This window comes from Physcomitrium patens, chromosome 1 (genome assembly GCF_059467195.1).
Source record: "Physcomitrium patens ecotype Gransden chromosome 1, ASM5946719v1, whole genome shotgun sequence".
In the NCBI taxonomy this organism is placed as follows: domain Eukaryota; kingdom Viridiplantae; phylum Streptophyta; class Bryopsida; order Funariales; family Funariaceae; genus Physcomitrium; species Physcomitrium patens.
The window spans coordinates 6,646,792-6,660,166 of NC_143410.1; the positions used below are offsets into that span (position 1 = coordinate 6,646,792).

General features: G+C 39.7%; 2 protein-coding genes across 7 annotated transcripts; both read left to right on the forward strand.

The window, feature by feature from the left end:
- The first annotated feature begins 4,080 nt into the window (after positions 1-4,080).
- Positions 4,081-6,623, forward strand: LOC112278769 (uncharacterized). Of its 5 annotated transcripts, none has more exons than XR_002968791.3 (4): positions 4,129-4,288; positions 4,768-5,512; positions 5,905-5,995; positions 6,213-6,623. XR_002968791.3 is itself a non-coding variant. In XM_024512518.3 (2 exons), exons 1-2 carry the CDS (start codon positions 4,174-4,176, stop codon positions 5,421-5,423), a joined length of 771 nt encoding a protein of 256 aa, XP_024368286.1. In that variant the 5' UTR covers positions 4,081-4,173; the 3' UTR covers positions 5,424-5,712. The 5 variants fall into 5 exon arrangements, 1 of the variants encoding a protein (XP_024368286.1); XR_002968796.3 differs by having other exon boundaries at positions 4,257-4,342; XR_002968795.2 differs by lacking the exon at positions 4,129-4,288 and adding an exon at positions 4,301-4,441.
- A 3,861-nt stretch (positions 6,624-10,484) lies between these two features.
- Positions 10,485-13,006, forward strand: LOC112281380 (uncharacterized). 2 transcript variants are annotated; one of them, XM_024517827.3, is made up of 3 exons: positions 10,485-11,627; positions 12,139-12,319; positions 12,792-13,006. In XM_024517827.3, the coding sequence occupies exons 1-2, from the start codon at positions 11,238-11,240 to the stop codon at positions 12,286-12,288; spliced, it is 540 nt and encodes a 179-aa protein (XP_024373595.1). In that variant the 5' UTR covers positions 10,485-11,237; the 3' UTR covers positions 12,289-12,319; positions 12,792-13,006. The 2 variants fall into 2 exon arrangements, with proteins under 2 accessions (XP_024373595.1, XP_090104831.1); XM_090248705.1 differs by lacking the exon at positions 12,792-13,006 and having other exon boundaries at positions 11,093-11,627; positions 12,139-12,426.
- The last annotated feature ends 369 nt before the right edge of the window (positions 13,007-13,375 follow it).

Consider the following 13,375-nt stretch of genomic DNA (forward strand, 5'->3'; position numbering starts at 1 on the left):
AAATACTATTTCAATATTAACATATTTTGGAAAGAATGGTATATAATAGATGAATTATAGTAAATAATAATATGTGGTTTGTATAGTAAATGAAGTACTCTTTTACAGCTACCAAATGAGCCTAGATTAAAAAGAATCTATTAGATAATTATAGAGCTATAATCAATCTAATTTGAAATAGTATTAAAATATTTTTTTGAATGTGGTATCTAATTTTATATCAGTACTTTGTAGGACCTCTTTTGACCTTTAAAACTGCTTCCAATCTCTAACACATACTTTCTATTAACTTTTGGCACAAAATTACTTCAATATTATTTCATTCCACAACTACTCTTTTCCATAATTATCAAAACCCCTTTGGTTTTTTCTTCTAGGTATTGAGCTAGTATTTGAAGTGCTTTCAAAGATGTTCAATGGTATTAAAATCAAAAAATTGAGTATGCCAATCCATTACTTTAATCTCATGATGATCAAATTACTTCTATACTAATTTTGAATTATGCTTGTAGTCATTATCTTACTAAAAAAATTCCTCTTCTTTAGAAATCTCACATTCTTCAATATTAGAGAGTAGATTTTTTTTAAGTATTTCCACAAATTCCTTAGCATCCATCTTCTTCTCAACCTTTGCCATCCTCTCAATTCCATCCCATCCCATATAATTCCATACCATTATGTTTCTACCTCCATGATTAACTATTTCTTGAATCTTCTTATCAAGCAACGATTGATCTTTTTATTTCCACACCTACTTTCTTCCATCTTATCCAAATCTATTGATTTTTGTCTCATCTGACCAAATAACCCTCTTCCAATCCTCCATAGTCCATTCTTTGTACTTCAAAGTAGAATCCAATCGTTATTTCTAATGGTGGATAGATAATAGTGGCTTTTTTTTTCTTCACTATAGCTTTTATATTCTATTTTTTGAAAATATTTCAAATAGTTTGGATTAACACAAGATTACTAATAATATTGTTAATATTTTTAGTAGCTTCAACAACATTTTTAGCCTTCTCAGTGGTGATTTAGCAAAAGATTGTCTTTTTATTTACTACAATGTAAACTTGGCTATAATAGCTTTACTACAGCCAAATTTAGAAGTAATTTGACCATAAGATTTTTGAGAATGGAAAAGAGCAAAGGTGATCTTATCTTAGAGAGATTGAAAAATGGGTCTCATAATTATTTAAAGAATTGTTAAGGACACAAGAATCTGACAAAAAAATATGTCAAGGTTAAAGACAAAGAATGAGATTGATAGCAAAAGTGGTTTCAAAGATTCTCATTTATACTAAATTGAAAGTTACAAAAATCTATAGTACTTTCTATAGAAGTTTTTTAGAAGTCTTAAGAAGCTTCTAGACGTTTAAAGAGGCTTCTAAAAGCCTATGGAACTTTCTAAAAGATTGTGGAAGATTCTACAAATATCTAGAAGGTTTTAAAAATTTATAGAAGATTCTAGAAGGTCCTAGAATGTAATAATTTGGAATATATCCATGCCAAGAATTGTGATTAAGAATGATTCTTTTATAGGTGCTAATAAGTATTAATGATGCCATTAGATTAGTAATAATATTTTCATAATAAATCTGATGATAATAGAATGTTGTAATATTGAATAATTGATAGAATCCAAAAATTAGACACCACACTCAAAAAATTATATCAATACTTCTCCAAATTAGATTAGTCATAGCTCCACAATTACCTAATAGATTCTTTTCAATCTAGGCTCATTTAGTAGCTATAAAGGAATACTTTATTTGCTATACAAACCATGTGTAATTATTCACTATAATTCATATGTAATACACCATTCTTTTCAAAATATGTCAACATTGAAATAATTTTTTGAGTCATAGTATGATGATCGCTCTTTGTAGAACTTATTCCTAAAAAGATGGATAATGTCAAAAGACATACATATATACTTAGATAAAAAGTACTAGGTAGAAGATAAATGTAAGTAGATTTGATATTATCTTCTAGCATAGCTTCTTAGAAGCTTTATGGATGTATATTTGATTTTATACATGTTTATTACTAATTGGTAGGTTAGAAATTTAGCAACAAATTAACCAAGTGTCACACATGTAGATGGCTTGTGATACAAGTCAATGATATGAAAAGCATATATAAAACTTATTTTATAAGTTAAAATAGGTGTCTTACAAATTAAACACATGTTGGAGATCATATAGGACATCGCCACATAGCTCCTAATTGATAGTATATATGGAGCTAAAAATGAAATCTTTTTCACTCTTGTGAATGTCTTTCTAGTCCTTGATCTTATTTGAAGGTTTTTTAATTTTTTTTACCTTTAATAAGAACAATTCTAATTTCAATATTATATTAATTTTGAGTAAATATCTATTCTTCTTAAGTTATACAAGAATGTATTGAATTTTTGGTTCTTCAAGATTCATATCCTTGACAGAGAAATAAAGAGTTGCACCTAGGCATCAAGAAAAACTATTCCCACTCTAAAATTGTTCTCATTGATCATTGTGGCTCATTTCACAAACTCCACCAAAAGCCACCACCTCTCCATTGACCGACCCAAATGACTAACCCCAAGACCATTGACCCCATTGTCATAATGGTGGATGGATCCAAATTTGCACAAATCTTTGAGATCCAGCCCACAGAAACCAATTGACTTAAACCGTCAAACCGTCACCTCTAGGGCGACACATGTTGACATTGCTGCTCGACCAACCACTGGACAAGGAAGTGTCCGATCTACAAAACGGAAGAACGCCTGAAGCGCCTCACAGTCCACCTCCAAGATCTCTGCTCCCCAGCCTCCTCTGATCGATCACACAGCCTCCGAGTGGACTTCGACACTAAAGACTCTGATTCAGCATCCGAATCCAATACCTTGACCTCATTGTAAAACACAAATTCTTTCGGTCAAGCCCTCACTGTCTAGACAGCAGTTCACGACCAATCTTGGTGCCTCAATTTCAGCGCCATCTCGCACGTTACTGATTCCTTGCATCTTCTAGACTCATTAGAACTCGAACCTCTTACTAGAACGGTACGCTTGGCAGGGGGGCAACATCACCGTGTATATGACAAGGGCCGTGCCACAATTTCTACCCACGGCCCGAATAAGTTCATCGACAACGTTTGGTATGTGCCTTCTCTTGTCGACAATCTTCTCTCAATCAGTAAAATCTGAGACTCCAGATTTCTCCATGTATTTGCATCCAAATGTTGCCAAATTATTAACTGTGAGACAGGAGAGATATTCGCACAGGCTGCACGCCATCATGCATCTGATCTTTACCGCCTCACACCCGCAACAGCTGAACTCATCTACTCACTCTCAGGCTCTCATAAAAAAGAGTCCATCTACACCAACACACTTATGTCAACCAAATCCTACAAGAATTCAACATGGAAACTTGTAATCCATCTCACATTCCACTCAATGAGAGACTAAAACTTACAAAGGACATGGGAACAGAAAATACGGACGCAACACAATATAGAAGCATGGTTGGCAAACTAATATTTTTGACAAATATTAGACCTGAAATTGTCTTTGCAGTTCATTGTGTAGCAAAATTTATGCAAACACCTCAACAAACCATCTACAGGCTGTAAAATATTACAATATATTTGAAAGACATCAAACTATAGACTATTCTATCCTACAACCAACTCATAAGAACTTCTTGGATATTCAGATGCCGATTGGGGAAATGATATTGACGACAGAAGATCCATTAGCGGCTGTATCTTTAACCTAGGAGAAGGACCAATCACATGGAAATGCAAAGGACAAAACTCAATATCTACATCATCAACGGAATCTGAGTACAGATATTTAATGGAATATACAAAAGAGGCAATCTGACTAAGGCAACTATTCACAGAACCAGGTGTAATTAGCAACCTTCCCACTCCTCTTCATGTTGATAACCGAAGCAGAGTGCATGACCATGAGTCGCATTCCAATTGGAATGCAATTGATGACACAATTGCCAAGTGCCTTGGCCGAGTGCCTCCAAATAAAAAGGCCAGACACAGAAGTCAAAGATACTTTGCAACTCGACGTGTGGTCTAACCCTATGTTACAGGCTGGAACTCGATCTAAAAGAAGTATACTGGTAGGGACTCGACAAACATACCGTCTTGGCTGTAAAGTTCGTCTTGATGCTTTCAATTGTTGCTGTGCCACTTCCTCAACAAGCTAGGAAAGAGTTTGGCAAGCATCTTCTGTATTATCGAGTCCGTCTGTTCAAGCTAGAAAAAGCACAAGCAGAAGAAGGTAAGCGAAGAAGTTCTTGAGATCTAAAACCCTTGACGAAATACCTGCAAGACAGTGAGTACATGTCTTTTGAAGCAGATGTAGATCATTGTTCCTGCCGAAATCTTCATTTCTACGATTCAGTATTAGTAGTCGAATGGTTTGCGGAATAGGGTGAGCCTCCATGGAATTTCACATAGCTATGGAAATTAATAGCTAATGTTTACCTGGTTGAGATTCCATATGTCAAGCACCAAATCCTTTACAACTCTACGTGAAATGTGTTTTCTTGCTGGTGGTTTTGCAATTTTGAATTCCGTTACTCGTAGTTGCGCTCGGTCAGTCGCGTTGCATCTTTCCACTTGAGAGGCTTTTCGGCGCTTTGATCCCATCCAATAAATAGTCGCAACATTGCAATGTTTTCTTTCATGGCATATGTTTCCAAACCAACCATAAGACCTTAAACTCTATTGTTGCATTGTCGTGTTCTACTGTTGCAGAGTTTGCAGCTATGGCGACGGCGGTGTCGTGGGCAATGAGCGTCCTGACGTCAGTTAGAATTGAGGGCCTGCCGAAACCTATTTTTTCGAGGGATAATGAGGGGTTTCGTAGCACTAGTATGCAATGCTTCGCTTTGAGAAGTTGGAATCGTCATGCTTGTCAAGAGGTCCAAATCTCTGGGTTGAAGCTTGGGGTTGTGAGCGGGGGCAGAATTAGGGTCAGGGATAAGTTTTGTGTGGGGATGGCTTTGAGTGGTGAAGGAGTTGGTGGGGTGGAGAATCTTGGGACGGACGCTGCAGTTTGGTTAAGGGAGAATCTGCCTTTGCATCTGGAAAAAGACGGCGTTGATGTTGATTTAAGTAAGAGAATTGCAGAGGCATGCGCGGACGCCTGTGTGAGAATTTTGGCTACGGGTCGGTCTTTTGATCCAATGATGATAATGGATGCGATGGAGGAGGAAGTTGAGCGACGTGATTTGCGTGGTGACGATATTCTCCCATTTGAGATTGGCAGGAAGGCAGCAAAAGTGTTGACCCAGAGATGGAACGAGTTGCCGTTGGGGGAAAGACCAAAGAATTACCACCACCAGCTGTATATTAACAAGAAGGACGTTGTTGATTTCGACAAATGGCCGAAGAACCTCAATCTGCCATGAGTTCCGTCGCAGTTCATTGTGGAGCAGACGTTGGTGGCACTACAAGACTATACAAGTCAGACAAATCACATTTGGTATCCGTGCAGCAGGTTCAAAGCCAATGCTTCATCTGAATGGATTTTTATTTGTAGTTTTCTGTGTGTTAGTATTTGCTGAACACTCTATGAGGTAATTGATTGCATTGTGTCATTGCAACGATGAAGCAATCACAGAGAACTAAAGCTTGGGAGCAGTGCACAAATTTGAACGTTTTTTCTAAAATTGCAATGTGGAGACTTACTAGTGACGACTTTCGTTGGCCATTTGTTCTATGAGTTCTCTGAACTATTGCTTGGTCGTCATACCAGCAGCTTGATGCACACACAGGCACAGCTTTTGGATTTTATTGTCTTTGAAAGAATTCACAATGCAACCCCTAAATTGATATACTTAACCTCAAATGTTTTGGGAATCTAAAGCTGAATCTGCCTTTGAATTGCAGTCTAAGAATATTTTCTGGCGGTTGTTTATTTTGGAGATTTATTACGATCACTCGTCAATGCTTCTGTGGGTCTACAAGAAGAGCCCACCTGGTGAGGACATGCTCAGCCTAACATTTCCAAGTGTGGAAACCAATAAATATATCTGAAAGATCATGAGCAGTTGCCTTATATACTTTATATCTGGGTTATTGTGCAAAGGACCAACGTTGTGATATGTCCTCCACTGGCTAAACAACCACGCGTTTAGTTAGTTGATGTGCTTATTTATTGAGGTTTGATCCTCACTAACGTGCTTAATTTGTTGCAGACATTGCGGTATCAATATCCGTATTGAAGCCAAAGCAGCATAATGAAGAACTAATCCCTACTAGACTATTCGAAGCAACATGTCCATTCGACAAACCAATAAGTTTTTTGTGCACTCAGGGTGAAATTCATTACGCAGATATGGAATGTTCATTCTAAGAATGAACTGAGGCTATCGACTAGCCTAGAAACAGATGATGGCATGTCTACTTAGGGACATGAAATTGGAGATTCCACTCCATTTCTACAATAGCAAAAATGGTAGGATTGTAAACAAATGATGATAATGTGAATCACTTACCCAGGTACTCCCAGTTGACACTTTCATGGTGCACTTCCATATGGCATCCAAGAAATAAAGAATAAAGAACTCATAGTGAGGAGGCAACTCCTCCATGATGCTTGCCTACGACATCCACAAATTTAATATACTGCTGTTGCTCTGCTGTCACAGATGTGTGCAATGGACATGCGATGAGCAGAAAATTATGGAGTATGCAGAAGAAGCGCCTGTTGTTTTTGTTTTTGTTTGTTTGTTTTTTTTTAGTCTTTTTTTTTGCACTCCTCAGAACGAAAACTGCTCACCCAGAATTTGTGCAATCGAGTTACAACCTCTGCAGAATAGCTCAACTTCCTAGCAAATGCGTTGAAACATCGTCACACTTGAGCGACATGGACGAAGAGCAGGGTTAGAAACCGCACAGGTGGCAATCCTGAGTATCAGTGCGGGTATCATTGTAATCTACTAGGCGCCCAGCAGCCTCCAAATCTCTTCATGTTCTTGGTGTTTCAAGTCTTGGCATGTTTCCAGCTGCTCACTGGTAGTTCATTTGAACGAGCCTATTCGTCTCAACTACGGTTTTAGATGATAGTTTTAGTTACATATTTATATTTTGCATTATTTTTCTAACAAACTGAGAAAATCCTTGGGCAGGGTAAGCACAGTCCGTCTCAGTTTTTTTTGTTTGGTTAAGTCAATTTACACGATAATCTCACTCTGAAGGTCTCCGATTCGAACCCAGCATTAGACCTAATCTATTCTCTTCGATGGCTTGTTTTCTTAGAGAATTGAGTTTTGCCCATGTCCAACGAAGCTTCAACCAGATGTACGCAACAGGAGGGTAATGCTAAGCCCACGTCTTATATAATCGGACCCAAATCCGCCTTCAAATATTTCACTCCACTTCGCATCCAACGTCTAGCAGTTGCGCAAACGACCTCAGATTTAGCGTAAACATTGCATCGGAATCTATATAACTTAGATTTCAATCCCAAGAGTGTTCTACTACACATGCATTGTGTGTCTGTGGACGGCATTTATGAGAGGATGTGACGATGATCAGAACAAATGACAATATTTTTTGGAATACGTAAAACTGACTGGATTAGACTTTCAACATGATTAGCCCCTTCACTACCATAATTCTAGAAGTGTATTTCCTCTCTTCGATGTCTCCTCTTGATTATAAACTAACTTAACCATTCATTTTTATTAAAGAAATAAGTAATAACTGATAGTGTTCAACTGAGGCACAAATCTTTCATTACCTGCGTTATCTTCTGGTAATGCAGTGCCGCAAGTTCCAACATTTCCATGCCCAGACATCGTGACAAGCTGGTACGCGAGGAGAGACGAAACAACACGGTGCTTCTGAACCTTGGATAGTTGCAAAGCACGTTTGGACATAATTAATAGGTACCAGTTTCAGAACTGTGACAACTTCTCAGCTCCAGTTTCTCCATCGTAGAATGACAGAAAAAAACTTTGAGGAGGGTTGTAGAAAATAATTTTCTGTGAATGATTGCGAGACTGACATCTCGATTGGATTGATGCTTGCCTCACATTTCAGGACGTTTCTCTGGTGCCTTCGACAGATACTTTTTTCCGGAACTAATGGCATTAGTCCAGAACAATCAAGTGACTACCGCATGCACTGATGCAATTATCCATAATCCAATGCGACGAAACTTCACCCAGTTCGTCCCATCCACATTCAAATCTCATCCTTCTCGAATCTGCATAAACTTCTATCACTCTACTTGTATCGAAAGCAACTGTTTCTCTTTTCTATTTTTTTAATATTTATTTTTTAGTTTTTTTTTTAATTAAACACCAGAAATGTAGCAGACGAGGAAACTCTGGACCGCAGCTACAGTTCTCAACAGGGAAAGGGTGTTCTGTGAGATCATCTGAACCCCTAAACCTACGCTCAAAATTTATCGTTTGTCGCTATTCGCATGCAAATTACTATTTTTGGTGAAATAAAATATCTCAAATGAAAGTGGGACCCAAAACTCTCTTTTGCACCGACAAAAGTTTTTTTTTTTTTCAAGAGAACCGAACAGGTTCAGGTTGCGGGCCAGGCCTGCGTTGCCTTTCATAACTTCATGAACGAGTAGAATAGAACGCTTCGCACTAAAAATAGAATTTTCATGCAAGAGGGGACTACGTGCTGCGCACCCCTTAAAATCAGCCGGCTCCTATCATGTAACTCCCTCTCGATGTTGCCAAACAAGGTCAAATAGCTTTGAAAAACGAGTATCTGGCCGTCTACGTGTAAATCACGCTCACCATCAAAAGGCTTCACTACGGGACACATGGCAAAAGCGCAAACAGTCAAGCGGAAGCATCATGTTTGCGAGTCAATTTTTTGCTTGTCGTTGTTCTGTCAGCACAATCGGGGGCACTTGTAACGAATTCCTTCACTCGCAAATTCCTTAAAGAACTTCGATATTCCTGCTGCTGATGTTGAGACTGAAAATCCCGGGTTTGGTACTCATTGGTAAAGTTTGAATTTACATTGTGGAAATATCTAGGACACCGTAAGCCCTGCCAGGTATCGATATTTTTATTTTTATTTTATTTTAAAGCTAGCAGGCTTTCCGACTGGTGCTATCCAATGTCGATCGTCACTTGCTGCAACTTCACCACTCATAATAATTGGCACAACCGACTATTTGTGTCCTCGGAGGTATTCGACGGCATTTTGCAGTGATCGTATCTATGTTCTAATATCAGCAGTGATGATTTTATTTTTTATTTTTTATGTTTTGGTGTTGCTAGTGACTATAAAAAAAACTTCCAATGAAATGGTCCAGTAAAGGACTCTGTTCGAGACCGGGAGTATTGTGGCTCGATGAACGAGCATCATGTGATAGCGATAAATTTGATAAGATCGATCCAGGAGTTGCGAAGTAATTTTCATGTCGCTCACTGCCTATCAACTTGAGAGCAAATCCCCTCCTACGAATGCGAATTCTACATCAAAAATAATGATCGAATCAAAGCTGCGTCCTCTGTTGAGACTTGTTTACTCTTTTATTGACTCTTTTACCTTCTACTCGGAATTTTAGATTTTTCAGGACCCGAGGCTCGTTCAGGGCGAATAGCACGCTCCACAGTAACTCGGGCACAGATGAGCCTGCTGCATTTAACGCGTGGCGTGTTGTGGTCCAATTCGAATCATTTCAGGCCCCAATCTCTGCGATTTCCTACAGAACTGCTACACTAAAATTGAAGACGTCGAAAGCGTCGAAATCGTCGTTATCCTGCTCCGGGATGTTGAAACAAAAACCAGTGCAGTAGGTGCAGACTACCCAGTATGAATCAAACCTCACTTTTTAAATACAATAGGTAAGGATCTGTGCTTTAAAGTTGCTGATAGCTTGAGTAAGTTTCATATCACAGGAAATTTGTGCGGGCCCGCAGTAACTGGTAGGTGGGGTCGCCAACACAGACAGGAAATGTGACGAAGTGGGGTCATCTCCAACGAACAGGGACGAGAGATGCTTTTCCATCGCGAAAAAACTAGAGAATTCTAGCTTCGTCTTCCCTGAAAGAGGCTCGTCAAAGCACACCTGCACCGCAATCTTTCTCCTTAGTCGCGGTGTTCACGAACTAAGTACATATCCGTGATGCTCCCCTTTCTCTTCAGCTCTTCATCATGTTGAAGGGGGTGCTGGTATCTGATACCAGCCTGCACCGCCCATGTTACAGTCGCCCATTCGCGGGAGTTGCCTCCAATTTAGCACTAAGTCTTCATCGAATTCGTGCCATTCGGCATGAGAGTTTCACCAGTTCAGTGAGGTGGGGGTTGTTCTCATGTTCCATCTAGTTGCATCAGCCATTTTCTGATGCGAGTAATTTCAGAGAGTAAGCCAAAACCTTAGCTTATGTCCTTAGAACTAGGTGTAAAGTATTGAAGTCACTGACCTCCCCTTTGTACATTTTGTTCGTGAGAAACTCGGAAAATCAAAGTAATTAAGTTAAGCTACCAGCTCTAGCGAAGCTTAGGGTCAATGTCACTCCCCTGTAACAATTTTCCAGCTGAAGCGACAAGCTTTCTACCTCCCTTGATGGGTAGAAGTCAAGCACAAGACTGAATTGAGAGGAGCTCAACAATCCTTCAACCCTGAATTGCGGGTAGAATGGGGGTATCGTTCTAGTTAGTGTCGACAAAGAAATCTGTATCAGAGTCTGAAAATGCCAAGTTCCCTCGCTTCTTTCGGTCTAGTTTGTTCTTCCGAGAAACTTTTTAGTGATTCAAGTTACTGAATCGGTTCATTCTTCATAGAGTTGTACATAGTGTCTTTAATTGCACATTCCGTGCTTCGATTCCATATTCATGTTTTCATAACGACGACAATTGGGTTCCTCGAAAATTAATATCTCAAAGCACTGAGATTCTGATCACCAAAGCCTCGTCTGATCAGAATACGAAACACCTGTACCAGCTCCAAGCAAAAACGTATTCGTATCTCAAGTAATTGCAAACGTCGGCAACCTCGGACTGTCACCCATCTGGAAGGGAGTTTTAGCTGCTGTTGTCGCTCTCGTATTTCGACCCGTGACCTTGATTTGAGCCAAGTTTTTTGGAGTGAAACTTGCAAGGCTCCAAAAAAATCGAGCGAGTGTAGAGAGTGAACGATTAACTTGTAGCATTGGAACTCTTGGTGATAATCTCTCAGAACCCCATCAAAGTAGACCTCCGCGGTCTTCTATTTGAGCCTTGAATCCATCTACCAGATGATCAACCGAGAAGCATTCTCAATAATTCAATCGCTCCTCGGTTTCATGCTCAGCAGCTTGCTGTTACATCGCCGGTTGGGGTCCATGGCAAGAAATGTCGCCTCCATCGATAACTGGCATGGCGCCATCGAGGTCGTCATCGCCGCACCAGTGGGAAAGGTTTGGGCCATCGCCTCCAACTGGCTTAATTTTCCCAGAAGCGCTTCAGTGGAATGCACCGGGGGCAAAAGCGGCGAGCCTGGCTGCGTGCGCAGGGTGCAAGCGAAAAACTCCAACTTCTGGGTTGAAGAAATACTCACCGGGATCGACCACGACAACCGTATCCTCTGTTACGACATCATAGGCGGTAACAGCGGCATTGCTAGTGGTTATAAAGCAGCCATTCAAGTGAGTACAACCTCACTCTCTGTAACTCTAGGTTTGATCCTTCATAAGATGTTTCCTCAACACATCTACTTACGGTTATTCATCTTGCTTTCATTCTGAATTCTCTCAGGTTACTGTCTTGTTCGCAAACAACTCTCCATGATCATCTTGTCATCATTTGAAGAGCACGATCCACATCACCTGTTTCTAACATGACGCTTCAGATCATGGAATATTCTCTGTATATTGTCTGGATTTGTAGGACTGAGGCGGCGTAGGAAGCGTTTAAGTTTTTCTGTGTGTGTTGTGTACAATGCAGAGTCATGTGGTCCTTCCTAGCCTGCTCGCTGTCACTTAGAAGTATTAGTAATATATTGCTCATCCTGTGAGAAGAGTTCCTGGAGGAAAGTAATATAGTGTTAAAGAACAAATGTGATCTAAGATGGAGAAGGAACCAAGAAGTTTGACGTTAATTGAGATTAGAACTTAGTGTACTCATTATTGAGTGAATTGTTGAATGAATCAAACGCAGGCCACCGCAGAAAGAGACAGCAGTACGAGAGTAGTGTGGCCTTTCAAGTTCAGCTCCGATCAGCTGCGCGCTGAATCCATGACTCCGATAATCAAGACGAAGGTCACGGCTCACATCAAAGAGCTGGAGGAGCTCGCCCAGAACTTGTGATGCCAAACCATTACAAATCATTTCCTTACTGGTGATCATCACGTGTCGCAACAGCAGCTCCTTCTGATAATTCATTAGAATGAACCTCTGATATTCCTCTTTTTTTTTTCTTTTTTTCTTTTTTTTTTTCGCTGTTTTATTTTTCTTGGTTCTACAGAAGCCGAGTTCACATGGTGGTTTCGTTCTTAGTCCCAGTCCGTCCTTGGTAATAATCTTGTTTTAGTCAAAGTTTTTGCCCGCTTTAATAGTACTAGTCTTCACAATGAGAATGATTATAGTGCAGACTGTGTAAGAACTCAGTACATGCCTTTTTTTCTCTGCTGACTGAAAGCTGATTGAGAGTACATTTACGACATAGACAATAGTTTCCTTACAACGTAGCACTGGGATAGACATCAGCTACAACGCATGAACCTAGATAAAAGGGAGGAAAAAAGATAAAGTAAAAGAAGCAGATAGAAGTGAACCTATTTACTTGCTCATGGTCAGGTCGTCATGTGCAGGTGTGTTTTTTGCTTACTCTAGTTCATTGAGTAAGTTGACCGGGTTACGCATTCATTCCTCAAGGTATTTAAACTCATGTAAGTTCACACGGTATGTTTCTTATTACATGAAGGAAGCTAATGACTCAACTTCCTCAACAAGTTAGCAAAGGGTATTCACTAAGTTGCTCGTTTGTACAGACTATTCTTATACAATAAATCTGCCTAGCTGCACTCTCTTCAACCTGCGCCAGTTTCCACTTGTGAATTGTTGTCCAAGTGGTTACACACTTTTGAAAACTTTTCATGATCTGTATTTGATTGTCCTCATTATGTCACGTTGACAAATGCTTTTTAAGAGCTACATTGAGGTGACATGATTGGGATCACGCTTAGAGAAACCCAATTCGTCAGAGAGTAATGCTGTCTAGTGAGACTTTGTTTTGACAGTCGGTTCAACGCCAAATGTATCCACGCAGTTGATGTTGGAATGATAACGCATAGCTTCAGGCGATATCACTCCAGCATCAGGTAGTCATACCGGTACCTCTAAACAGCATTTCGACGCAGTACTTGAGGACTAATGTCAAACATAAACCAGCTTT